General features: G+C 58.8%; 6 protein-coding genes across 6 annotated transcripts; 4 read left to right on the top strand and 2 right to left on the bottom strand.

Moving 5' to 3' along the window:
- Positions 1-2,187: 2,187 nt before the first annotated feature.
- Positions 2,188-4,362, top strand: BKCO1_1500034 (uncharacterized protein; the record flags this gene model as incomplete). The annotated part of the gene is made up of 3 exons (XM_020271291.1): positions 2,188-2,365; positions 2,422-2,507; positions 2,563-4,362. 3 exons carry the CDS (start codon positions 2,188-2,190, stop codon positions 4,360-4,362), a joined length of 2,064 nt encoding a protein of 687 aa, XP_020132050.1.
- A 6,388-nt stretch (positions 4,363-10,750) lies between these two features.
- Positions 10,751-11,536, bottom strand: BKCO1_1500033 (gtp-binding protein; the record flags this gene model as incomplete). The annotated part of the gene is made up of 1 exon (XM_020271290.1): positions 10,751-11,536. One exon carries the CDS (start codon positions 11,534-11,536, stop codon positions 10,751-10,753), a length of 786 nt encoding a protein of 261 aa, XP_020132057.1.
- A 2,273-nt stretch (positions 11,537-13,809) lies between these two features.
- BKCO1_1500032 (dna repair protein dds20 mei5) lies at positions 13,810-15,122 on the bottom strand (the record flags this gene model as incomplete). Its single annotated transcript, XM_020271289.1, has 3 exons — positions 13,810-13,899; positions 13,967-14,804; positions 14,911-15,122. The coding sequence occupies 3 exons, from the start codon at positions 15,120-15,122 to the stop codon at positions 13,810-13,812; spliced, it is 1,140 nt and encodes a 379-aa protein (XP_020132056.1).
- Positions 15,123-15,436: 314 nt separating this feature from the next.
- On the top strand, positions 15,437-17,266 carry BKCO1_1500031 (choline transporter; the record flags this gene model as incomplete). Its single annotated transcript, XM_020271288.1, has 4 exons — positions 15,437-15,640; positions 15,707-15,754; positions 15,814-15,892; positions 15,984-17,266. The coding sequence occupies 4 exons, from the start codon at positions 15,437-15,439 to the stop codon at positions 17,264-17,266; spliced, it is 1,614 nt and encodes a 537-aa protein (XP_020132055.1).
- Positions 17,267-18,179: 913 nt separating this feature from the next.
- BKCO1_1500030 (glycosyltransferase family 1 protein) lies at positions 18,180-22,449 on the top strand (the record flags this gene model as incomplete). The annotated part of the gene is made up of 5 exons (XM_020271287.1): positions 18,180-18,480; positions 18,555-19,227; positions 19,275-20,279; positions 20,336-21,162; positions 21,215-22,449. The coding sequence occupies 5 exons, from the start codon at positions 18,180-18,182 to the stop codon at positions 22,447-22,449; spliced, it is 4,041 nt and encodes a 1,346-aa protein (XP_020132054.1).
- Positions 22,450-23,659: 1,210 nt separating this feature from the next.
- On the top strand, positions 23,660-24,318 carry BKCO1_1500029 (ubiquitin conjugating enzyme; the record flags this gene model as incomplete). The annotated part of the gene is made up of 3 exons (XM_020271285.1): positions 23,660-23,766; positions 23,825-24,154; positions 24,204-24,318. The coding sequence occupies 3 exons, from the start codon at positions 23,660-23,662 to the stop codon at positions 24,316-24,318; spliced, it is 552 nt and encodes a 183-aa protein (XP_020131979.1).
- Between the last annotated feature and the right edge of the window lie 1,777 nt (positions 24,319-26,095).

Genomic DNA, 26,095 nt, shown 5'->3' with positions numbered 1-26,095 from the left:
TGATAGCAGCCACCTTCGTAGATATGGTCTCCCAAGTCATCCCCGTCTTCACCGTCGAAGCCGCAGACCTCACATATGTAGTGTGCGCTCGAGTGATCCCAGTGTGATTGACGGGCATCAGCTGAGACGAAATGACGGTCGCAACGTTCGCAATAGATGTGCGCCGACGAGTTAGCGTAGTGCGCGCAGATATTGCCGAACCATCGGTTGCAGACTTTGCAGTGCTCCGTCCTATTTATGGTAGGTGAGTCTGCCGCACTGCGATGCGGAAGCCCAGAACTTACATGGTGGAGACGCGGCCCCTGCGACCGCCCTACTGGGCCAATGCAAGCTTGGGTGGTGAGGTGCAGTTGGAATCAAAGTGTGGCGTGGCATGTGAGGAGTGTAAGAGCCAAGCGCGAAGACGCTGGTTGGCAGGAGCTGGACCCTGAACCCTGGACCCTGGACAAGCCTGGACCTTGGCGTTGAGGCAACTGCGGGAGTGAAGCGTCGATTGAATATGCATCCATGTTCTGAGTCTACGTAAAGATTCGGGTAGGCGAGTCTGCTTAGCCTTTCACCTGCCCTGCGTATATGCAACCTTGAGGTTAGTTGCGAAAGCGCGCACTCGCCACGGTCATTAAGCAAAGTGAGGCTATCCTGGCAACGTCGCATACTCTTCTCGCCCGACTGCCACGAAATAAACTCATTACAATCGCCTGGTCATGTGCAAGTCCGTGGGCTGCGTCTATACGATAGTCTGTTGCAGGTCTGCAATTCCAATTTGTCAACGTGCCCGAAGTTGAGTGCTCACAGTGTCAGAGAAGACGAGATGGAATACGAACACTTGGTGTCGCTCTTTCGCTTCAGCGTCGGCCCTGGAACATAGGGCTGGGTCCAGATTAGCTTTGGAAGCGCTTCGTCCCTGCATGGCCCGGGACAAGCCGCGACACACAACGGCCGAGGTTGAGCAGAAGGGATGAGGTCGCAGCTGAGATGCATCCATGATCCTTCGCCCCGGATCTTCTCCGCCCCCGAACTAGCACCGCCATCGTGTACATAGGTCCGTATACTATGCAGCATATGCGGTCTCAGCAGCCGGCGGCTTGATCAGGCGTTGTGGGCCAAGGCAGACTTCTCGGTGGCTTCCTGTGTCCCCCCCCTCAAACCGTTGATCGACTGATTCGTGCGCGCAGCCAGTTCATCTCAACGGCCCAGCAAGGGAGCATGATAGATGAGCGGACCAATAGCGGGCCGCAGCGGGGATTGCTTTTTGTCTGCACAATTTCCACCGGACGTCGAGCACCGCGACGGCGCCGCGGGCCGCCGACATGTCCGCATTTTCGTGGGCGTTTCAGCTTTCGCTCGGTGCATGCGGCCGTCGAGTGTGCGTCGTGGGCTTTGCTTTTGGGGCGAGGCTTCGAGGCTTCGCGCAGCCTCATCACGGGCGGCCGGGGCGGGACAAGGTTTGGCCTTGGAGGGCGGGCTCACGGGCGCGGGCGCGGTGGGTGCGGCTGTTCTCGAACGGCATCAGAAAATTCTTGCAGCCTGATCAACGTGTTCCTGGGTTCCTGGTGGCCGGCGAGGCTCGGGCGACGCGGGCACGGCGCCCCCTGCGGACCCTCGCGCGATGGGCGTCGAAGCGAGGCTCGCGAGGCTCGGGGGGCGTGCGTGCGCGCTCGCGGTCCGGATGCGCGCAGTCGTCAGCTGGGCGCGGTGCCGCGGTGCCGCGGGCGGCCGGGGGGGCGCACGAGTCGCTGGCCGCTGCACGTCTGCAGGATGCGCAGCTCCTGATGCCGTCATTTGCAGCGCCGCTGCCCGCACCTGGGCTTGCGGGCTGCAGTCCGGCGCACGTAGCCCGACGCTGGTGCTCGCGGATGGCCGCAGGGGTCGGGCATGGCAAGGCGCGCGCTGAGCTGGCGAGGGCACGAGGATCGGGGCGATCAACTCGACCTGAGCCACGGTCCGCGGCGCTGCCTACGTCAGGCGGCTCTCGACGGGCTCGCAAGCGTCAGCCGTTGGGAAGCCATGCCATCCCGGAAGCTGCAGCTGTCCCGCATTCTGTGCAACCCATTGCCCTCGCTCCCATTCCTCCCGCAAAGCCCTGCGTTCCCCCGGCCGCGAATGTATATCCTAAGCCGCACCTCCCGCCCTCTGTAGCTGCTCCACGCCCTCACCCCAGCCCCGGCCGCCCCAGGCCTCGCCGTCATGTGGCAACGCACCAAGCACACCAGCAAGTCCGGCTTCGACAAGCTGTGGGGCTGGGCCGACAAGCTCGGCGCCCCCGTCAACAGGCTGTCCAACAAGCTGGGCTCCGAGGCCTTCTGGCCCACCACGCTGGACAAGGAGAGCGACAAGGCTGCACGCATTCTGCGCAGCTTTTGCAGTGAGCACCGCCCGAGCCCATCCTCGCCGAGAAGCCCGCTAACCACCGCGCCACAGAGGACGGCTTCTACGACGAGGAGGTCCTGTCCGCCGTCGACGGCCCCCAGCAGAAGCAAAAAGTGCTCAAGCACATCCCGCCAGAGGTACACCTCGCTTTCCGCCATTGCCCCGTTCAACGCTGACCCGAGTCTGTCCCAGGTCATCCGCAATGCTGTCGGTCTCGCCATCTTCACAACAATGCGCAGTGGCCTTTGGGTCTCGGGCGCCGGCGGAAGCGGAATCTTGGTCGGACGGACCGACGACGGCTCATGGTCACCACCTTCGGGCATCATGCTCCACACCGCCGGCCTCGGCTTCCTCGTCGGCGTCGACATCTACGACTGTGTTGTCGTCATCAACACGCACAAGGCACTGGAGGCTTTCTCAAAAGTACGATGTACCCTTGGGGGCGAGATCAGCGCTGTCGCCGGTCCGGTCGGCGTCGGCGGAGTCGTCGAATCGGAGGTGCACAAGAGACAAGCACCCATCTTTACCTACATGAAGTCGAGAGGATTCTACGCTGGCGTCCAGGTAGACGGGACCGTGGTGATAGAACGGACAGACGAGAACGAGAGGTTCTACGGTGAACACATAGGCGTTGCAGACATCCTTGCCGGCAAAGCACGGCATACACCTCCCGAGGCCCGGCCTCTGTTGGAAACCATCAAGGCAGCACAAGGCGACGTCGACATCGACCAAAGTTTGCTATCGTCTGAGCCGCCACCGGGAGACTTCGAGATCGACACGTCAGACCACATATTCGGAGTACCGGATGTACTCGACGATGACCCCTATGGAGTCCTCGCTTTGGAGAAGCAAGGGCTGCACATCGTGGAGGCAGGCACCGGGAAAAGGCCAACGAGCGAGGCTTTCGAATTCAACCCGAGCCCTCAAAGCCCGCTCTTTACCACATTCAGCAGAAAGAGCTCTGATCGGAACAGCTATCGGGACAGTTTCCGAGACAGCTATCGGGACAGCCGGACGGTCAGCAGGAGGAGCAGCTGGAGGACTAGTACCCTCAGCAGTATGACTGATCGGGCAACCCAGACCGTCGACATGGGCGTTCAGACTGACTTCGATGGGCCCAGCGTTAGCAGCAGCCAGAGAGTGTCGGAATCTGATAGCCGTTCGCCCATGAAGGAAATCCCTGAAAACGAAGTTGCTGAAATCCCACCTGCCGCACCACTTGCCTTGTCTAGGAGAAGCTCCAACTCTGCGTCAAGGTCCATGAAGAGCATCAGAGAGCAGGCCAAAGAAGAATCCGAGGAGGCACAGGTGATTGAGGAGATGGAGAAGGAGGAGCACAAGCAGGAATTCGAGTCGGCTGCGGAGAAGCAGACGGAAGCAATTCCAAAGGTGCAGGTGGAAGAGGAGAGGTCATCTCAAACCGCAGAGTTGGGCCCTAGCGAAGTCAAGGAGAAGAATGAGGCTAGTGACGGCCTCAGCGCACCGGAACTCAACCCTGTGAGGTTCTCGACATACGACTTCGAGAACGTGGCTGTCGAAGAGCCTGTTGTGCAACAGCTTCGGCAGGCCGCCACCCCGCAAGCCATCCGCGCGAGACTGGTGACTGTGAAGAAGCCAACCCCTCCGAGAATCCCGCCGCGTAATCCCATTCGGAACCGCAAGGGTCCTCTAATCATCAACGCGGAACCCCAGAACGATATCCATGCTCATGACAGCATATCTCCCCGGTCGCCACCTTCTTCGTCTGAGCACCCTTCCGTAAGCACCATGGACAGTGCGTCGACGATCAGCTCTCGCGACTCATTCACGTCCGATGAGGGCATGGACGCAATGAGTAAGCGTATCAGCGTGATGCGGACGAGCGACAGCGACGAGACCGAGGGCAAGATGGAGAAGAAGGCCCTGTCGAGGAGTAACTCGGATGAATTCCACTCGATGCCTGGCACCCCCGACCAGCGCCCCAAGAGCGCGATTGAGGAAGACTTCTCTTAGAATGTTGATGGAGTTCAGGAACACGCCATTTGTACTGTCTAATACGGTCTTCATTTCTGTTTGGTCCTTAGCGCTGGCATATATTGGCTTGGAGTCTGGGACGACCTTTGTACGACACTTCGATTCTACACAAAATCTGTAGCTTTTTTTTTTTTGGCCAAAGTGGCTTGGGAGAGGGGTTTTACCGGACGACTATGCGTACGCGCAGGCATTGGGGACTGGGCCTTATGGGGTTTTTGGGATGGTACATATCCTTTTTTTTTTCTTCAAGTCCTTGGATGTGGACGTGCGGCTTACTCGACTGCTTCTCTCCCTTGATTTTCGTCTTGGCTCATCTTTCTGCCGACGTCATCCCTAATCCTTCCCGAGGGATGCTTTAGGCATAGATCTCATTGAAGAAAGTTTTTTGATCACATAGTGTCTAGCCGATTTGCGGCTTCATTGCACCCACTTCCGTCATCCTGGTGGCATTCCAGGCTGTGAGCATGCACATGTTTGCCACTGTGCGGACAAAAGAGCTTGGGGTGTTCAGGTGATGAGCTTTGGCGCAGGACGCTTGCGTCGTGATTCTCGAGGCCTTCACCGCCGCCCAGGTATGTCAGCACTCGCATTGCTGCAGCGCAGGAGCCGGCGTGTTCCGATTGTGCGCGGGACGGGAAGGCTTGAGCCTCGCCGGGGGCCAGGCACAGGTGGATACGGCTCCGGGGAGGTCTGGGGTATGGCGGAAGATTTGTAACCCGCTCGAAGCGGAGAAGCGCTGCCAACGTGGACCTATTGCAGCCCGAGTCCTCAGCTTATCATATGTCATTGTGCGGGCTGGGGAGTTGAAGTCAGCATTGCAAACAACGTCAGCCCCCACCCTGGTGTATCACGGCTGTCACGAGAGCGGGCGTTTGGGCGCTCGGGCGCAGACCGCTGCTCGAGTCGGTGTCGTTGTAGTCGAATGCGGGCTCAGCGGCTGCAGCGGGGCGAGGGGCGGGGGGGACGTCTGGCGGGCGTCCGGCTCCGCACGCTGAGCTTGGGGGGGGGGGGGGGGGGGGGGGCAGGGTTCTGGCGGTGACGTCTGCAAGTTTGAGCCTCATCTTAGGCGACGCCAGCCAGTAGGAAGTCTGGCCGCGCGGATCACGACGACCACGCGCAGCTTCCTCGTCGCCGATTCCCGGCCGCCCTCACCACGCCGCAGCCCCAAGCCCCGAGCCCCAAGCCCCGAGCCCCACGCCCAATCCGCCCGGCTACCGGGTCGCCAGGAACGAGCAACGCGAGAGCCTCGTGCTGGACCGCGCTTCCTATGGCGGGTGCTGCGGCGCTGGTGCAGGGCTGGGGCGGGGCCGAGATCTTGGGACAGCGCGCAGCGGCCGTCAGCAAAGCCGGCGGCGCAGGCGTGGGCAGGCGTGGGCAGGAGGTGACATGCCGCGAGAAGCAGCGAATCTGGCCCGCCAAAAATAGGAGAGCTTCACCCAGCAGCGGTCTCACACCGCGACTCATCGCCCCAGGCGCGTCCCGAGGCCCCAGGCGACGATGTCGCGCGCGCCGGCGGCCGATGACTAACTGCCCAGGCTCTCACGTAACCTCCAGCCACTGCACGCCAACCCTCCGTCGTCTCCACTCGCCGTTTCTTTTTGCAGCCGTGGCCCAGCGGTACCTGCTTCGCGTCCGCATGGCGGTGGTGTGCACGCCCGGCCCCCCCCTAGACGCTGCTCACCACACGCGTGGCCGCGCGCCCCGTCCGCGCCTAGCCCAGGATGCCCGCCCAGGATTCCCGCCGCGGATCTGGCGCCAGCTGAGAGCCTCTCCATCGCGGTCCGCAGTCGTGCAACCAAACGCCCGCTGCTCGTCGTGATTGGGACTGGGCCGGGGCGGTGCTAACGCGACATGCAGCCCTATCTAAGCATCTGTGCTGACTGCTGTTCTTCCTTCCCTTGCAACTGGCCTCCTCTCCCATCTCGCTGCCTGCCGGCGACCTGCGTGATGCACACCGTAGGGCTGATTGTCGTCGAGAGAGCCTCTTCCCTCGCCATTGCCTGTCAGGACTGCTAACACGCGCTATATAAACCCCAGGCCTGACTCGGGACCAGGCCATTCTCACCACCAAGACGCCCATTCAACCTCTTCTTTTCACCGCAGTCGTCCAGCTCTCTTCTCTCCCGACTTTGTCCACTATCCTCGCCCGTTCAGCATGTGCTACCAGGTCGTCGAGCGGTATGCTGTTTGCCGTTGTCTGTACCACAAGCACGCCATCGACCCGTGCGCGCAATACGGGCAGTATGGCCACTCGGTCCAGGAGAAGACAGTCCTGGTAGGCTACGCCTGCAACGTCCACACCAACTACAGCTTGGCTGCCTCGCCATCAAGCTCCGCATGCGACAGCAGCGGACTCGACCCGGACTCGTGCTACTCGAGCTACTCCAATCTGGATTCATGCAGCTCCCACCACCGCTACCGACGCTTTTAGTCGTCGTCGTCGTCGTCGTCGTCACGCCCAGTGGAGTCCACAGAGTCATCACATGGGGGTTCTGGCTTTTCCCTCTACATTCTTGTCCCCTTTCCAACAAACAACAAGCGGCGTTGTTCGGTCTGAATTCAGTTGCGGTGGATGATGATTTGGGTTGGGATTTCATTTTGGATCCACTTGCTTGGAGCTGGAGTCGGGACGTTCGGGATGCTTGGAGGCAGCGGCGAGCATGGTTTACAGCATGGGTCTCGGAGTCCGGGTAGCAGCAGGGAACAAAAAAGGCCAGGTGGACTGGGCAGGCCCAACCTTGGCCGCCCTCGCCCATTGTTTCCCCTCGGCTTTTCATCTTGGGCCAATGCGAGGCGGGGGGTTCCGTTTTTCCCTTTCGATTGTCGTCCTGTTGTTAAGCCTGAAGCCTGGCACGGTATAATATTTTGGCATTGACCGCATCGCATCACTGATGGCTGTCCACGAGTTCCTTTGAGTTGAGTCATGGCGGCAGAGACGGGGTGGACGGTGGCTCAGCTGAGACAGCAGCGTGCCGGACTGAGCAGGCAGCGATGGCGCGCAGCATGTGCCGTGTGCCTTCGCATCTGCATCACGGCCAATGGACGAGGCGGCATGGCTTTCGTTCGGCTCTGGACCGAGGTAAGCGGTATGCACTCCGCCTCCACGAGCTCTCTTCTCCTAAATCACAAGCCGGGCGGGAACGCGGGAACCCCCATCAGCAGCCGGCGTATGCAGCAGGGCCGGGCCTCAGCTGGAGGAGCGGGAAGACAGGACGGTCGTCACCAGACGGCAGCCGGCGGTGCGATTGGGCCGGGGTGGGCGGAGCTAGCGTGGATTACTACCTAGCTCGCAACTCACAGCACGCCCGCCTCGCCTCGCCTCGCCCAGTGCAGCCGCCATTGTTCAAATCATCATCATCATCATCATCGTCGTCGTCGTCGTCGTCGTCGTCGCCGTCGTCGTCGTCATCGTCATCGCTTCGCCGTCGCGTGCTCCACACATGGCTTGTCCTCGGCTTGTCCGTGTCGTGTGATGCAGCAGGGCTCAACTCCACGCGGTCGCCGATACGAAGCAGGCCGTCAAGTACGAGCGAGCGAAGCGGCGGCCGTCTGCCGCAAAGGGAAAGCAAACGAGACCAAAGCGATCGGTGCACGGATGCCAAAGTATGCTCGCGCTTCCGGCTCCGCGGCGCTTGGGAGTTGGGACAGCTGCCATGTCAGCGGAGAATTTGGGAAATCAAAATTCGAGATTCTTCAGGGCGCAGTCGACCGCCACCGCGGCTAAGCGACCCCGGCATGGGCGGCAGAGCGGGCAGAGCGGGCAGAGCGGGCAGAGCGGGCAGAGCGGACAGAGCGGGCAGAGCGGCCAAGCCGCGTCCGAGCCCGAGATGCTGCTTTCTATTTTTGGACGGGGAGATCCCTCTCCTCCCTGCGTGCTGCTTTGCTTTTCCCTCGTTTCACCCTGTCTCGAGACTTCGTCGACGCGCTCCCGCCATTGGCCCGCCGATTTGCTTCTTATGCTTTGGTGTTGCTCTGGTCTGCTTGCATACCTGCTGCAGAGCTGCCTGTGCGGTCTCAGAACCAGACACGTAGGTCCCATGCCTATGCCCAGCTGCCCAACACCATGCGGTGCAGCAGAAACAGCAATGCGCCCAGCCAAAAGTGCCGACTAGCCCGTTGGAGGAACTTGCAGCAACGACCAAGGTACCCTTGTATGGATGTACATAGATACATGCAAGTAATCCATTCCCTAACACCTCTCGCCAGCCAACGATGCGCGTATATGCACCTCACCGTGGCATTGCTTGCGCAACTGCTGCACCTGTCACGGAGCTGCCGTCGCTGCTTGCCTCAGTCTCACTTCTCTTTCCCTCCGCACTTCTCACATAAAACTTTCCTTCTGGCCCAATCGGTCAAAGAACATCCCTGCTACGCCGTCTTATTTTCTCTGATGGTATTCGCTTTGTCCCAAGTCATCTTATAGCCAACCCAGCGCTCGTCATCACCTCGCATTCCCCTCCCCTGCGTAAACCAATGGGTAGTGCAGTGCCCGGTTTGGCGGTCTGATTTGAAGATTACATAGCCCGCGATACGGTACATTGGTACACTGCCTCTTCCTTCCATGTCCCACACCTCTTATTGGTTTTTTTCCTCCTGATAATCCCTGGCTGCTTCGCTCCCATCAGCCATTGCCACACATCCAACCCCGGACAAGGTCTCGGACAATGGCGCTGACGGGTTCGGAGATCCAGTCATGCCACGTTTTGTCATCTTCTATTTCACGTTCAGGCGTCTTTGTGATGATGGGTGGTAATGCTCACACATTCCCCAGAGAATCTTTCCTCTTCTCAACATAGCCTCACGGCATTTCGAAACGGGAATATCTGTTCCATCGAACACTCGAACACAGACACAGAAAAAGCAAAGGACTCCACACATGGTAGTCTTACACGCGCATCCATTCGGTCTGCCCGACGTCTCATCCCATTCCTTCTCGGGCTCTCCTTCCTTTGGCTTTGTACGCAATGCTATTTTCAGAAACACCGTGGGCAGTAGCAACGGGGTGCCCTCCGCGCTCAATTGCTCGTCAGATAGGCAGATAGGCAGGTGGATACAGGGTGACCGCTACTCCAGCCTTCCGACCCTCGCTTCCGCTGCCGTGGGGTCGAGAGCATGCAGCGTCACATGTCTTCGTTCGTATTACCCACCTGTTCCAGTCCCCACTCCTTCCCGCTGAGGTTCGGCCCGCGTAAAATGGGGACGTACAGTATGCGGTGGTAGCTGCCTCGGCCATGTACATAATAGTTGTGGATGCCTATCGACACGTAAAAGAGGAGGCCCCACACGTTCGTTGCCTGGAGGGAAAGGTGGGGACGGAGGAGAATACGACCGTGTGCATGCTCCATCAAATGACGCCTTTGCACCGGTTCCACAACACGAGTCAATCTCGTAGGACATGCATACCTACCTTGGGGGTCCAAGGCGGGAATCTCCTGCCCTGCAAAACCTTTCAACAGAGTTCACCAAATTGAGCCGACTTTATTCAAGCATGAGCGAGTAGCTTCTCTATTCCTCATTGACATCTCCCCTTCCATTCCTCGAATGCCAGTGATAAACTATCCAAAATTGTCCCGTTTCCACTGTGCCTCGGAAGGCGGATCGAATACAGAAAATCCCCGCAGTCAACCAATGCTCTCCAACATCTCATCGTTCCCCCTCTCTCTGGACCAAAAGGCGAGCTGCAGTAACCAATAGAGCTCGTGTCCATAACTTTTCCATCAAAACTTTTTTTTTTCTTTTCAGTGAAATCATCATTTTCCCATCAGATCATCCCCAAAGATTTCGTAAAACCATCATTCTTCATCAATTGCGGCATCGCCGGTTTCGCTTCTCCGTCCATCCCAGCGTGTACAGCATGAGGTGTAAATCGGACAAGTGAATGCGATGCCAAAGGGTCGTAAGATAGCTGAGAATCATCAAAAGAGGTCGCCTATTACCAGCGGACCTCAAACGTTTCCGACCTCCTCTCACCTTTTCCTGAATTCCGCCCCAGGAACTTGCGCTTCCCCAGAACCAGCTGATTATGGAAACGAAGCTGGGGAAGGAATTAGGATATTAGTAAGGAGTAAGAGGAGGCCAAGGAAGAACGTTCGAGTCCGGACTGAAGTAAATCGTCGGTCGAAAAGAACCTCTTGGTTTCTCGATTAAAGCCCCAGTAAAGGGTTGTTGCAAGACACACACAATGGGGGTCATTACGGTTGTGAGTGGTTGGCGATCAGGAAGAAAAAAAAGAGATCGCAACCATCACTCTCCGGTCGTAAGCAAGAGATCGCGTAGCAAGACGGCAAGATCGCAGCTAGGAGGACGAGGGGACAAGAAAGAGTTGTCAGAGCACACAAGCACCCACCCGGGCCAAGTCGCGGCTGATTTAGCTGCGGATGACGACGCCCTGGCGGCGGGTGGCGCGCTCCTTGTAGACCTCGTCGTCCTCGGACGAGCAGTCGGACGAGTCGTCAGAGTAGCCGCAGCGCGAGCCGCCGCAGTCGAGCTTGACGCGCTCGCCGGCGCGGGTGATGCCGTAGCGCTCGCAGGTGCAGCACGAGCTGGTACTGGACACGGACGACGGCGACGACGAGTTGGAGCTGCGCGAGGTGAGCGACGGCACGTCCGAGTCGATGTCGCTGTCCGAGTAGTCGTCCTCGGAGCTCTCGTCGATGTTGGCGTGGCTGAAGCGCGAGGTGAGGGCCTCGATGGTGGCGGGCTCGTAGGTGCCGTTGACGATCTGCTGGTGCTGGTTGGGCTTCACCGGGCGCGGCGACTTGATCTGCGAGGGCGACAGCGAGCGGCCCTTGACCACGTCCTGCGAGTAGCGGCGCGAGGCGCGCTTGGCGGCAGCATCGGGCACGGCGGCGGTCTTGCCGGGCGCGGGGATGTCGAGGATGTTGAGCTTGCGGCCGGTGGTGGGCTCGGTGGTGAACTCGCGGGCGGGGTCGTGCGAAACGTGGTAGCCGTCGATGATGTAGTAGTACCAGTAGCGCTGGCCCTGCTTCAGCGTGGCGCCCTGGAAGCGGAAGGTGCCCTTCCAGCCACCCGCCTTGGCCGAGTCGCTGGAGAGCGGGAGCTGGCCGTTGTAGTTGTCCCACGAGCCGAGCAGGTGGACGGTCTTGCAGTTGGCCGAGGTGCGGAGAGTGAAGTTGAGCTGGATGGCGGCCATTGTGAGGGTTGGTGTCTGGGGTATCGAGGGTTGGCGGTATCGGATATTGGCAGACGGAAGGCTTCGAGCAAGCAAGAGCTGTAATTAGATTTGGAGTGTCGTTATTGGGTGTCGGCCGGCGACGGAGTGGTGTGAATTAGAAACTGCGAAGTGGGTGATTACTGCGGGCGTGTATCGTGAAAGGGCGACAAGAGTACCAGACTCTGTGATCGTGAAAATTAGTGTAAAAAGGGGGAAAGAATTAAACAAAAAGAACAACACAAAAATCAAAGTACAGCTCCTGAGCTTTGCGGGCTTGCTGAAGAGAAAAAGACGAGTGCATGTCGCGCAGGCAGCGGTATATATAAACCCGGGCGCAGCTGCGGGCCCGTTCGCGCGCAGCAGTCGCCCCACCCGCACAGCGTCCGGCCCAGCTGACGGACGGACCGGGATGCTGCCATGCCTGCAGGCCGCATTGCAGCAAGAGGCAGCCGTGCAAGCGCTTCCGGTCGGGCGTCGAGTGGATGGTCGTCGTGGAGCGCACGCCCGGGCGGCTCGCCTGCGCGCGCTGATTCGCCTGCCGCCCGCGCCCCAGCACAAGCCCGGCCCCCCCGGCAGGCCAATCGTACGCCCCGCCCGCCGGCCACGAGTGACACACTCTGCAGTCCCGCTCCCGCTAGCTCGGTCACGCTGCAGGCTCTGCGCTGCTCTGCTGCTGCGCTCGGCCTCCGCCTGGTCCTGTCCGGCGCCCCCGACCGCGCCCTCACTCCAACGTGCTGCGAGTGCCTGGAGCCCGCAGCCCAGCCCGCAGCCCACAGCCCGCTCTGCAGCCCGCCAATCGCAGCCGGCCGCACCCATCACCACAGTCGAATCATTGCGCGGCCTGGCGTTTACCTGCATGCAACTCCAAGCCCCACGACGCTATCGATCTTTCGATGCATACCACCACGCCCGCCTGCTTATCCAGGTCGCACAGCGCCAATTCGACCTTGGAATGCGCTGCAAGGGGGGGCCAGCCACCGGTCAATCGAGCCCACACTCGCTGCCGCCCGTGAGGGGCCCGGGGCTTCAGAGCAGGGGAAAAAAAAAAAACTCAGAGCAAACCGCCCCTCATGGAGCCACCAGCCGCAATCTCCCGTCGCCGGCGACTGAGCGTCGTTCTTGTCGGCTCTCTGGATCTCGCCTCCAGGGCCGGCCTGGGCGATCCGCCCCGTGATTGGCCCGGCGTTTTGATGTTTCCACCGTCGTGCCTTTTCTTAGAAGTGCCTCTTCCCCACACCGCAGCGGCTGCGTGATATCAGCGTGCGATCATTGCGCGACCAGGGCCCTTCGGCCCTTCCTCCTGCCAACCTTGCCCGTAAGGTTATTCCCTGCACGCCGCTAATCTTTCCATGCGACAGCTGCAGAACGAGGCGAGAGCTCCAGGCTCCCTCCGCTCGAGGGCCTGCAGCCCGCGGCCCGACGCTCCAATCCGTCGCCCATCGCGCCACCTATTATGCAGCTGTCCGATTACTCGCGGGCGACCTCTGTTGCCGCCCGGGACTGAGGAGCATGATGACGCCGTTGACATTACCCGGCAACCGCCTGGCACGCCTGGGTACGCCATCCTTCAGCACGGCACGCGCTGTGACGCTTTGCAGCAGATAACGGCGATAACCTTGATGTAGACAGCCCCGCTCGCTCAAACAGGCAAGCCAATATGGGTGTCAAATTACTGTAGCCTTGTGTGTTGCAATAGCAGATGCCCTCGCGATGCCCTCGCCTAAGTCCACGACACCGACTCCTTTCGCCCTAGCTCCATTTGCCAATTGGGAGAAGCTCGGATCTCTAACCCATGCCACTTTTTTTTGCTTTCAGAAGCGCCCCGACCTCTTGTGTCCACCCCCCTCCAAAGCCTCGGGGAGGGGCTGTCGTCGTCGGTCCTCCCCGTTCGAGCCATGATCAGAACTCGTAGCCGCCAGTCCTGACTCGAGACGCACATCAGCCTGACGGGCAGCCTGACGAATATGCACCGTCCTATTCATGCGGTGCGACCCTCAGCGCTTCCGGCTTTCGGAATTCGCGAGAGTGGGCGACTTGCGGAAAGAGGCGGTGAAGCGAGGAATTTTGTTGAAAGAAAGACGCAGGCGCGCTTGTCGCGTGCGCTGGCCAGCGAGCCAGATAAAAGGGCCCATTGCGTGAGGCGTGGTGATCTACGTCCGCGTGCAAACACCCTGATAGCAACCTAGGGGTCACCGCTGATTGCTGATTGCGGCATCCACGTTGAAAATGTTGGTAGCGGATCCTCCGCCAACTCAGTCAACCCACCGCTGCCCTTCTTTATCCCATCCGATCATCTTGAGGTCAATGTTGAGAGTCTTGAGCATCGTATCCATCGTGAAACTCTGTCCCGCATCAGCCTGAAGCCTGTGACTCTGGGCTGCCCCATCGCCATCGAAAATCAACACTCACATCGTCGTCTCCACCATCGTCGGTGCGACTTTGTCTGAGCGCCTCTTCTTCCGCCTCTGCCTCCGCCTCTGCCTCCGCCTCCTGCTCCCGCCAGTGGCGCTCCTTTTTTGCTTCTGCCCTTGCTTCCGCGCGTTGTTCCCGTGCAACCAGTTTTGCTTCTTTCTCTTCGGGTGTCAGTCCAACATTTTCTTCTTCGTCCTCGTCGCTTTCATCCAGAGTCGGCTCGTGTTCTTGAGCATGGAACCCAAGTCTCCACTCCTGCTGACGCTGTTCGTTCTGCTTCCAGACGCCGATCCCACCCATACCGTTTACACGGTCCTTGGTTGTAGCGAAGACGTCCTCCGCCGCAGCTCGGGTTGCGTCGCGCCATTTCCTGGTCAAGGCTTGCAGCTCTGCATCTTTGGTCGATGTTGCAATCTTGAGAGCCTGATTGAGCGTGTCCAGCTCAACTCGTATACTCCGTATCTGTCTGCTCAAGTCTCGCTGTCGTTGCTCTTCTGCACGTATGGCGGTCTCAAGAGCATCGTCGTGGTCGACGGCGCCGACGCGTTGCGCGAAAAGCGGTGGCCTAGACGGCGTGGACAACGTCGTAGAGCTGCGAGAGCTGCGCAGTGTGCGAAGCGAGGAAACACTCAACGATTGGGCCGCCGACGAGTCTGGCAGGGTGCTCTGCACGAGCGGGCTGGGCACTGCGGTGCTGCTGGCCGTCGTGTCTGCCTTGGGGCTCTCGAGCTCGACTTTCCGGCTGGGTGTCTTGAAGGGAGAGCGGAAGGGCTTCCGCAAGGCGCTCTGGGCGTCCTCGAGGCGGCGGCGCTTGGCCGAAGGCGTGGACATCGAGCTGAAGACGTATTAGTGCTGCGATGGTCAGCGGCGAGCGAAGTTGACGACCGAACGAGACCGAACGATGGCCAAGCAGAGGTTGCGACGGGCTGTGTCGTCACTACTGCTGTGTCGTCACTGCTGCGACGGGTTGGAGCTCGAGCTCCTGGCCGCCGGCAGCTGCAACTGCCAGGCCCTCGCGTGGCGCCGGCGCAGCTTGGCAAGGGTCTCGACGCGGCTGAGGGCGCTTGACGGCGCTTGACCTCACTGGGTCGTCGTCCCCCGCGTTCACCCCAGGCTTGACAAGCGACTTTAGTAAAGCTTCCTCGGCTAGCATGGCTCGCCGTCTTATCGGCCTATCGCCGTCGCCCTCCTCCCGCTCCCGCAGGGCGATACCTGCGCGATCAGCCCCCGACGGGCGCCATCAGCGGCCTCTGCCTGCTCTGGGCTCGCTGTGACCTGCTTCCCCAAGCCAAAGATACCATTTTCTCTCATTCAGTCTTTCTACCAGTTGTCGTCTTCCAGTTGTACTTAAGTCTAGGCACGGGTAGCAGCAGCCCGCTTAATATAGTCGTCTTGTCTCAGCTCTTGTCGTGCCAGTCATCGTTCTCATCGTCTCCGCCATCACCTCACCCGCCCCCTGGCATCGACATGGACCCGCATAAGTCCAAGGACGACTACCCGCCGCATGCGATTACGCCACAATACACGGCCGAGGAGGGGGCTGTGGGCGCCAGCGCCGTGCTCAACGCATCGGGCCACACACAGGAGCTCGAGCGCAACTTCAGTCTGTGGAGCGCGGCCTCGGTCGGCATCTGCACGGGCAATACCTGGGTAGCCCTGGGCGGCAGCATTGTGCGTCGATTGACAGGCCTACATGCAGCGTGCATGAGCCGTGTGGGAGGCTGACTCGCATCGAAGGTTATCTCCTTGTATAACGGCGGTCCGCCCGGTGTCATCTACGAGCTGGTAATCCAAGCCACCTTGCTAGCCGCCCGGCTTGTTGATGCTCACGCGTACACTTGCAGTTTGCCGCCTGGTTCTTCTACTCTCTCCTGGCTGCCTGCATAGCCGAACTGGTCTCGGCGATCCCGTCTAGTGCCGGCGGCAAGTGAACTCCCCCATCTGGCGCAGTTTCGATATCGCCCTGCCGCCCTGCCGCCCTGAAGATTGCCCACTGACTCTTCCTCTTCCTCAGTCTACCACTGGGCGTCCGTCACCCCTGGCCGCAAATATGGCCGAGTCGTTGGATATTTCGCCGGTTGGTGGAATGCCTTCGCCTACATCTTCGCCGCCGCCTCGATGAGCGCCATCACGGCCAACCTGATCCTGGGCATGTACGGTCTGTTCCATCCCGACTATGTTTGGCAGCGTTGGCACACCTTCGTGACCTACCTCATTGCCACATGGTGCTGCTGCGCCGCAGTCCTCTTCGCGAACCGGGCCCTCCCCCTCGTCAACCAGATCGGCCTCTTCCTCATCGTGGCAGGATGCTTCGTGACCGTCCTCGTCTGCGCCATAATGCCTGGCACGTCCGGCAGCGGATACGCGTCCAACTCTTTCGTGTGGCGGGATTTTCTGAACCAGACGGGCTACTCGTCTGACGGCTTCGCGTTCCTGGCCGGCATGCTGAACGCTTCGTACGCCGTGGGCGTGCCGGACTGCGTCGCGCACTTGGCCGAGGAGATTCCCAAGCCTCGTAGCAACGTGCCGAAGGCCATCGCCATGCAGCAGCTGGTCGGCCTCTTCACCGCCTTCATCTATCTCATCGCCATCTTCTACAGCATCCAGGACTTCGACGCGCTGCTGGCCAGCACGTATACAGTGCCGTTGGCTGAGCTCTACCTGCAAGCGACGTCCTCGCGTGCCGGCGCCCTTGGGCTGTTGATCATCGTGCTGCTGCCAACCATCTGCACCCTTGTCGGCATCTACATCACTGCCGGCCGCATGCTGTGGACTCTGGCCCGCGAGGGCGCGACGCCCTTCCCCGGCATGCTCGGCCGCATCTCTCCGAAGTACAAGAACCCGTTTAATGCGACGCTGGCTTGCGGCCTCATCGCCACTGCCATGGGCGCCATCTATGTCGGCTCCACAACGGCCTTCAACGCTTTCGTCGGCTCCTTCGTTGTGCTGCTCTCACTGTCCTTCCTCGCCGCCATCCTGCCGCACCTCCTGACTCGCCGCCGCAACGTCGTGCCCGGCCCCTTCTGGATGCCGGACTGGGTGGCGTACACGGTCGGCAGCATTGGATGTGCGTACATTTGCGCCTTCGTGGTCATCTACTGCTTCCCATACGGAATCCCGTTTGATGCTGCGAGCATGAACTACTCGTGTGTGATCACGGGCGGGATCACGATATTCATGGGTGGGTGGTGGTTCTGGATCAGGGGGAGGGGGTACATTGGGCCTCAACCGCTGGTTGAAGAGGATGGTACAACGACTGCGGGGCATCATGTCAAGATCAGTAATGATGAAGTATAGATCCGTCGTGTACGCAGTCATACGTCAACAGAGGCGAGATTGGTCACTCATGCTGAGACAGATGTCTGTGTGAATATTGTGCTTGTATAGATGGCAACATCAAGTGTACATACTTATCTCTTGATTCTCTTTGGGCATATTGAGGATGTCGATTGGTTCCTCGATCCGAGGCAAGCGGCTTCGGGTGACAAGTAATGAAGGGTGTTTGGAATCCGGTGATGACCTAGTAGTATTCGGCGGCGGCGTCAGAAGCGCCGATGGCCGATGGCCGGTGACGGACGGAGCGAAGCGAAGCGCGAGCATCCACGCGAAGCCGAAACGATGGCGGAATTTCAGCGGAGGCTCAGCACAGAGAACAATTCGGGTTCGCAGTGAAGCAGGAGCCTTCCCGAACGGCACTGAGAGCAGGTGCCGAAAAAGTGGCAGCCGCTACGTAGCGTTTGCACTAGGTAGCTGGCTGGCCGGCCCACTCAACGGCGAGAGGGTCTGGGCGTGGCACAGTGAATGAGGGGAAGGCAGCCGTGCACGCGGCACTCTGCGTCGTGTGTGGACTACGCCGCATGACGTTTTGAAGCACCGCCCACGCGCCAAGCTCTGCAAGCTCTGGAGAGCGCCTGTCGACTGGCCAGTCGCAACGGACACGGACGGTGTTGTCGCGGACTACCATCTGTCCGCCCGCAGTTGACGCCCATCTGCTCCAAAACAAGGCCGTTGCGCGCTAGCCATTGACGCGGCTGTCAAGGGTGCGCCGCACCGCCACGTCGAGCGCCTTCAACGTTAATTAGACGCGCCTTTCTACCTCTGTATCTGCACTCAGCCCGCCCTTCCAGCTTTTTCCTCCACCGAAAGACTCTCGCTTCTCATGGTTCCCTCACCCGCCTAAGCGCCGTACCATTCACACTCCTCATCCACCATGGCTTCTGCCCCGCCGCCCGGGGGCTCGCCGGCTGCCGCTGAGCCAAATCCACTCAGCCAGGCCGTCGAAGCTATCGCGGCAGCTGAGCAAGACAGCGACTTCCCCTCCCCTCAACCCACGAGGAATGACGCATCGCCAACCGCACCGACCGGGTCTGCTTCTGGTGCGCATCGGAACACCTCTAAAGAATCCCAAAATCTTCCCGACTCCATCGCCGCGGACCCCCCGCCTCCCTATAGCGAAACACTGGGCAACATTACGGAAGATGGAGAATTAGGAACAAAGGCCACAATTGCTGGTAGGCAGCCTCTTCTGCACCCATTTCTGCAGCCTCTGTACGCCGAAGCAAAGCATACAAACTGACTGTGGCAGGTGACGGACGTGTCAACATTCACATCGATCAAAAGAACCGACGTCTCTCCTCTCTGCTGGTACCGGCCCTACGTAGCCAGGTCGACGTGGTCGCTCACGAGCCCGATCTTCCTGCGCCCTATATTCCGCCTTCACTCGGAGGCGAGCCCGGAAAAGAACCGCCCCCGCCGTTGAACATTGCCATACACGTTGTAGGCTCTCGTGGAGATGTGCAGCCATTCGTTGCCTTGGGAAAGGTGCTCAAGGAGACCTACCACCACCGTGTTCGTTTGGCTACACACCCCACCTTCAGGAACTTTGTCGAAGAAAACGGCCTAGAGTTCTTCAGTATCGGTGGTGATCCCGCTGAGCTCATGGCCTTCATGGTCAAGAACCCGGGGCTTATGCCTGGATTTGACACGCTGAGAAACGGCGACGTGGGGAAGCGTCGCAAAGGCATTGCCGAGATCATTGAAGGCTGTTGGAGATCCTGCATCGAATCGGAAGACGGATTCGGCGTTGGTTCAGAGGAGCGCACTGAGGCTTGGGTGAACAGCCCCAACTACAGCCCGGATATACCAGCCAACACTACCGGACGACCTTTCGTGGCCGACGCTATCATTGCCAATCCCCCTAGCTTCGCCCACGTCCACTGCGCTGAGAAACTTGGCATACCGTTGCACATGATGTTCACGTACGTTATGCGAGTATGCTGTGGGAACTGAGACTGACTCCTAGTAGCATGCCCTGGTCTCCTACGCAGGCGTTTCCCCACCCGCTCACCAACATCATGTCAAGCAACGCAGACGCTTCCCTCACAAACTATCTATCCTACGCACTCGTCGACATGCTGACCTGGCAAGGCCTCGGTGACATTATCAACCGATTCAGACAACGCACCCTCCATCTGGAACCTTTGAGCTCACTTGCAGCTCCCGGTCTGCTTCATCGCATGCGGATTCCATGCACTTACTGCTGGTCTCCTGCTCTCATTCCGAAACCTCGAGACTGGGCCAATTTCATCTCCATCTCCGGCTTCTATTTTCTGTCGCTCGCATCGAATTATACCCCTGAGCCTGAGCTGGCCGCTTTCCTCGCGGCTGGACCACCGCCAGTTTACATTGGCTTTGGAAGTATAGTGGTGGATGATCCAAACGGCATGACAAAGCTGATCTTCGACGCTGTCAAGAAATCTGGAGTGAGAGCGCTCGTCAGCAAGGGTTGGGGAGGCTTCGGCGCCGATGAGCTTGGCATCCCGGAGGGAGTGTTCATGCTGGGAAATGTGCCCCACGATTGGCTCTTCAAGCACGTGTCGGCTGTCGTTCACCACGGTGGCGCTGGAACAACATCTGCAGGTATTTCTTGTGGCCGACCGACAGTCGTCGTACCTTTTTTCGGAGATCAACCCTTTTGGGGCTCCATGGTAGCAAGAGCGGGAGCTGGACCGGACCCCATCCCTCACAAACAACTCACATCAGACAAGCTTGCGGAGGCCATTCAATTCTGCCTTCAACGTAGCTCCCAGGAGCGGGCACAGGAATTGGCGGCAAAGATCAACAAAGAGAAGGGGTGTGATGTAGGCGCACAGAGCTTTCATCAACAGTTGAGGGTCGACGAGATGCGTTGCTCCCTCATGCCCAACCGAGCCGCCGTCTGGAGGGTGAAGAGGACGAAGATCCTGCTCAGTGCTCTAGCGGCTGTTGTCCTCGCAAACGAAAAATGTTTGAGCTTCTCTGATCTTAAGCTGTAAGTCTAGAATACTCTGTGCGGGTAGGTAGATTACTGACAAAGCACCAAAACAGGCACCGACCCCGTGAATATGAGCCTGACGCTGGACCTTGGGATCCTTTGACTGGCGTCCTAAGTCCTGTCATGGGAACGGTGACTACCATGATGATGGGTGTCGCTGATCTTCCTATTGAGACACTCAAAGCTCTTCGCATCCATCCCGATATGAACAAAAACCGCTCAAAGCCAGGAAGCAGTTCGGAAAATGCCTCAAGTAGTACCGACAACAGAGGACCACCCACTCCCGGAACGTCAGAGTCCGGTAGAAGTACCCCACTGGAAGGTGGTCCGCAGGTCAGAGTGTCGGAGAACTACTCGGAGTTACATGAACGGGCGAGCTCTTCCCTTTCAGGTACCCCAAGACCTGGCGAACATAGTCGTCAGTCTTCCTTCGGACAAGCTTTGGGACACATGCGTAGCTCTTCCAACCCTAGAAGCGGGGCATCGACACCGCATTCACGCGACGGTTCGCAGCAGACGAAATCCGCAGCTGATACCGAGCACACGTCGTTTTCAGTTGAAAGCGCGCTACAATCTGGTAAGGGGGTGAGCAGAATTGTTGGCGCAGGTATGAAAGTTCCTATGGATGTCATGCTCGGTCTTCAGAGAGGCTTTCACAACACGTCTAAGCTGTACGGGGAAGAGCCTCGACAGGTTGAAAAAGTGACTGGCTTTTCAAGCGGCCTCAAGGTTGCTGGAAAAGAGTTTGGTACCGGCCTTTATGAAGGCATATCCGGACTCGTCACTCAGCCCCTCAAAGGAGCTCAGAAGGAAGGCGCCGGAGGCTTCATCAAAGGCGTAGGGAGAGGAATTGCTGGAATTGCTCTCAAGCCCCAGGCTGGTAGGCTCCCTTGGTTCGTCCACAAAACTCAATTGTGCTGACATGTGCACAGCTGCATTCGCCATTCCCGCCTATACGATGAAAGGTATTTACATGGGTATCAAGAAGCCCTTCGGTGCCACCGTTCAGAACTACATCATCTCTGCTCGTACTGCTCAAGGCTGGGAAGAGTACAACAAGTCCACGGCTCAAGAACGTGCTTTGATCGTTGAGTTGTATCAGATCATAGCCTCTTCCGTAAAGAAGAAGAGGAACCCTGGCGAGAAGGAGATGGAAGCGATCCAGGCACTGGTGACCAAGCGCAGAGCAAACGCTGGTGACCCCCGTCAGAGCCTGCAAAACTTCCTTGGTTGGAGACGGTTGGACGGGGCCTCAAGCGGAGCGGCGTCTCCACAGCCCGCATCTGGCCCTGAGCTTCCCCCGCGGTCCAGCAACACATATACTCCTCAAACCAGCGCGGCCGGGCAGTCTTCTTCCTCAACAACCCCAGCTCAAAACTCACAAGAGGGTCCCCTGTATGACCCCGCCACTCTGGAAAGGGCGGAGAACGAGGATCTCGAGGAAGCCATTCGCCTCTCGCTGGCCGAGGTGTCGCGTGGCAACCCGGAAGAAGACGCCCTCATGGAGCGTGCGATGCGCAACAGCATCAGAGAGACGCAAGCCGCCAACCCGTACATGCACGAACAATGCAGCGTCGAAGAGGAAGCACGCATACTGCACAGCGTGATGGAGCAGAGCAAGCTGGAAGTCGCAGAGGAGCTCAACCGGGACCGGGGCATCCGCGGCGCTGGCGGCACGGATGCGGACGAGCTGGAGGAGGCGCTGAGGCGCAGCCGTCTGGATGCGGGCGCGAAGGCGGTGGCGCGCGCGCAGCAGCGCGTCAATACGGACAGATCGTGGGACTCGGACAGCAGTCCAGCCAGCCCGCCGACAGTCGGGGAGGTGGACAGCAGGACGTTGGCGAGCCATAGGAGCACGGCTTTGGGCGAGTTGGAGAGCATGGGGACGGGAAGGTCGGGCAGGACAGCGACGGGGCAGCAGCAGCAGCACATGGTAGCGGATCCGCCTGTTGCTACGGGGCGGCAGGAGGAGGGCGTAACGGACGCGCAGGAGGAAGAGGATGAGGAGTTGAGGAGGGCGATGGAGGCGAGTGAGAGGGACTCGAGGGAGAGGGAAGACGCGGAGGAGAAAGCCAGGAGGGAGGAAGAGATTGTGCTGGAGTACGTCAAGAAGCAGAGTCTGGCTGAGGAGGAGCATAGGAATAGGATGCTGGGTGGTGGGGCTTAGGGGACTGGTTCTCCGGGAGCGTGCGAAGGGGGGGTTTTTTTTTGAGCGTTTTGATTGATTGGTTGGTTGTTTGAGAAACATTGATACCCCGATGTCGCTTTTAGGAATGTTTCTTCATGTTTGACGTGTTCGGCATGATTTTCTTCGTTTTCTGCTTTCCATGCTCACACATTTATTCGACTTGCTCGGAAGAAGCGGACACAAAATTGGTAAGAAGGATGACGCTAACTAGAGAAACAACAAAGCTCATGCATGCCATCACAGCGGATTGCAAACGAATTGGGCCCACCGAGATGTTCGGGAGGCAGTTGAGTTGTATCTCATGTCTAGATCTATACGTACAGTTAGGCTTCGTATCTGTCTGAGCTGTAGCTTCAAGTACGCCACGCTTACTCTGATAGGTAGCCATTTGTAATATCTTCTAGGATGGCCTGTATGCAACAGCGAATTACGACAGATGGAACGGCTCACGTTCCCGTGCCAATAAAGACATATCCAAGCCAGGGCTTCCAATGGCCACATGAGCATTTACGTGCGATCGAATCGTCGATGATGGTTGAGGTCTGATGACCTTTGAATAGCGCGTGGACGCTGGTGGAGGCTGGTAGCTAGTCATCCCGTATTGTGGCCGTAGCGTAGTGGCCGGCTCCTACGCGGTAGATGGTCCAGAATTTCCACACTGCCCCCCTGGAGTTGAGAGCAGGCAAACGACAGGAGCGAAAACGGAACAATGCGCGTCTTGTTCTGTTGCACTGCAGCGTTTTGAAGCCTGGCGGGTGATGTCAATATGGCAGATGCGGAACGGACAGGAAGCAAGCAGGTTGGCGCGTTGGGCGAAAGTCATGCATTGGTGCCTGTATCCGTACGGGTTGAAACGACGGCCGCGTTGCGAGATGAAGGCTCCACCGCGGGCAACGAAGACGGCCATGACGATCGTGGTCGGTCCATCGCAGCGAACGCGATGGCGACGCGACGCGGCCCCGCCAGACGCGGCAGCCGCACAGGCCACGACTTCACCGCCCTGGTTGCCCCCCGTGTCCGGCCAGCTCGGTGGTAAACAATGAATTTTAGCGCGGCTCCGCTCGCTCACCTTGCTCCTCCTGCTTTGTCCTCGTTCTGTACGTGCCTGCTGCACCCCGGTCCCTCCACGCACTTCTCCTCTGCACAACCTCGTCTCACGCTTCATCCCCCGCACACGCTATCCGCAGCCATGGACTCCCAGCTTAACCCCGCCGCAAACATGACCGACTCCATCCCGGAGGCTAACAAGGCCTCGGCGCCTGCCAAGCCCGCCAACAACGGCAATGTCACCAAGCGGTAGCTCTCCCTGATCGTGTCGCCTTGCGGGAAACACTAGCTGACGGTCCCCGCGTAGCCTGCAAACCGAGCTGATGACGCTCATGATGTCGCCTTCACCCGGTGTCTCAGCCTTCCCTAACGAGTCCAACTTCCTCGAGTGGATCGGCACCATCGAAGGCCCCGAGGGCACGCCTTACGCCGGCCTTACCCTCAAGCTATCGTTTTCCTTCCCGCAGAACTACCCCTACGTCCCGCCGACGGTGCTGTTCAAGACGCCCATCTACCATCCCAACATCGATTTCTCCGGCCGCATCTGCCTCGACATCCTGAAGGAGAAGTGGAGCGCCATCTACAACGTGCAGTCGGTGCTTCTGAGCCTGCAGAGCTTGCTTGGCGAGCCGAACAAGTAAGTCGAGCGAGATGTGTTTGGTCTTGGTCTACTAACAGCCGGCCAGTGCAAGCCCGCTGAACGGCCAGGCCGCTGAGCTCTGGGACAACGACTTTGAGGAATTCAAGCGCAACGTCCTCGCCCGCCACCGCGACCTTACCGAGGAGGAGCTTGCTGCGTAGACGTCGTTCGCGTTGCACAATTGACTTTACACGATACCAGGCGGCTGTGCATTGGGGCTGGGTCCCACGGTTTGTGTCTTTGGGCTGGCGTAGAGGGTATTGGGCTGTGGCCGGGGGAGTCTGTTCCAGTTTTGGGGGGTTGCATGGCAAAGGCCACATACGGGGAATTGCTTTTCTGCTCACTGACCTCTTCGGAGGATGATTCGAACCCCGTGTCCACACGGGCGTAATTGCTTTGTTCATGACATTTATTTGTTCCCCAGCACACCTTCCAGAAGATGGGTTTTATTCAGGAGCATCTTGCAACTTCGACCAAGACCCGTTCTTGGCATTTATGCCTGACGCTAGCCACCCGCTGCAGGGCACATGCATGAGACTTCGCTAACACGGTATGTTGTCTTCTGACAGTATTCAAATTGACCTCAGTCTACAAATACACGCCGTTGAGTGCGGATCGTTACCAGATTCGAGTCGTCACCTTGCACCCTGGCTCCTGGGCAGACGACGTCCGCTGCAGCCTCAATACCACTCTTTTCGACGGAGAGACAAAGTACGAGGCCCTGTCCTATGTATGGGGGGATACTAGTATAACGCATCGGATACTCCTCGACCATTGGCCTATAGATGTTACCGAAAACTCATGGCTGGCTCTTCGCCGGCTTTGAGGCCCGCTGGCTGCTCGCACAATACGGATTGATGCGCTGTGCATAAACCAGCGGGACGACAAAGAACAATCAAGCCAGGTCGCAATGATGGGAGAGATATGAAAATTGCGAGGTGATCCTATGGCTTGGAGAAGACTCGACGGTACCACCCGAAGAATCACCATCGCTACCACCGCCGACATCCGTCGTGGCTCGACGCGCTTTTGAACTACTACGACTCTTCGCTTCAGATCAGCATCTCCACGGGCTTCCGTGTCTTGACAGGGGTGTCACTTCGGAAATGAGATCCACTGCAGAATTCAAGCTTCACTTCGAAGCAACAGCCCATATGTTCAACCTTTCCTGGTGGCGACGTATCTGAATTGTGCAAGAGCTTGCTCTACCCGCTAGAGCTACCTTTGTCTACGTCTCTGAAAGTTGCCCCTACGATACCTTCGAGGCTTCCGCCCGACTCTTCGCAATGCATTGTGACAGCTGTTGCAGGGGCTTTGATGCCCGCTATCGCTCAACCGACCCCCTGACCACAGACGTCATGGTTACCTTGAGTGTAACCCTTCATAGCCTGGTATCCATACGGAACGACACAAAGAACGAGACTCGCTTTCCTCTGGCCGAGCTACGCATGATACTATGCACATCGTACGCCACAGACTAGTGAGATTTGTTCTACGCGCTGCTTGGCCTGGTGATGACCGCAAGCCCTAAACCAGCTGACGGATCTGAAATAGAGCCGCAACCACTGCTGCCCGACTACTCACTGTCTCCGCGGTCCGTAATTGCGCAAGTGGTAGTCAAATGCACCGGACAAACTGGGAGTCTTGCTATAATTACCGGCCTCAGGTGTCCCTGGATGAAGTCTGCCAAGCCGATGCCTACTTGGCTCCCACAGTCCAGCATCGATGCACGTCTTGCTTGGGGCGAGCGTCCCGTTCGTGCTTCGGCCACGAGCTGAACATGAAGCTAGAACAAGTTTCGATGTTTCCGGAGCACAGTCGTACACGGTGATGGGTGATGGGTACCTTCATATCAAGTTGACGTAGCTTATAATGATAGAAGCGCAGGGGGACACACGATCAGACGTCACCTCGAGCATCTAATACAGGTGCACGCTT

The sequence above is a fragment of the Diplodia corticola genome (genome assembly GCF_001883845.1).
Source record: "Diplodia corticola strain CBS 112549 chromosome Unknown scaffold15, whole genome shotgun sequence".
Lineage (NCBI taxonomy): Eukaryota > Fungi > Ascomycota > Dothideomycetes > Botryosphaeriales > Botryosphaeriaceae > Diplodia > Diplodia corticola.
This window is presented reverse-complemented; position numbering and strand designations above follow the sequence as displayed.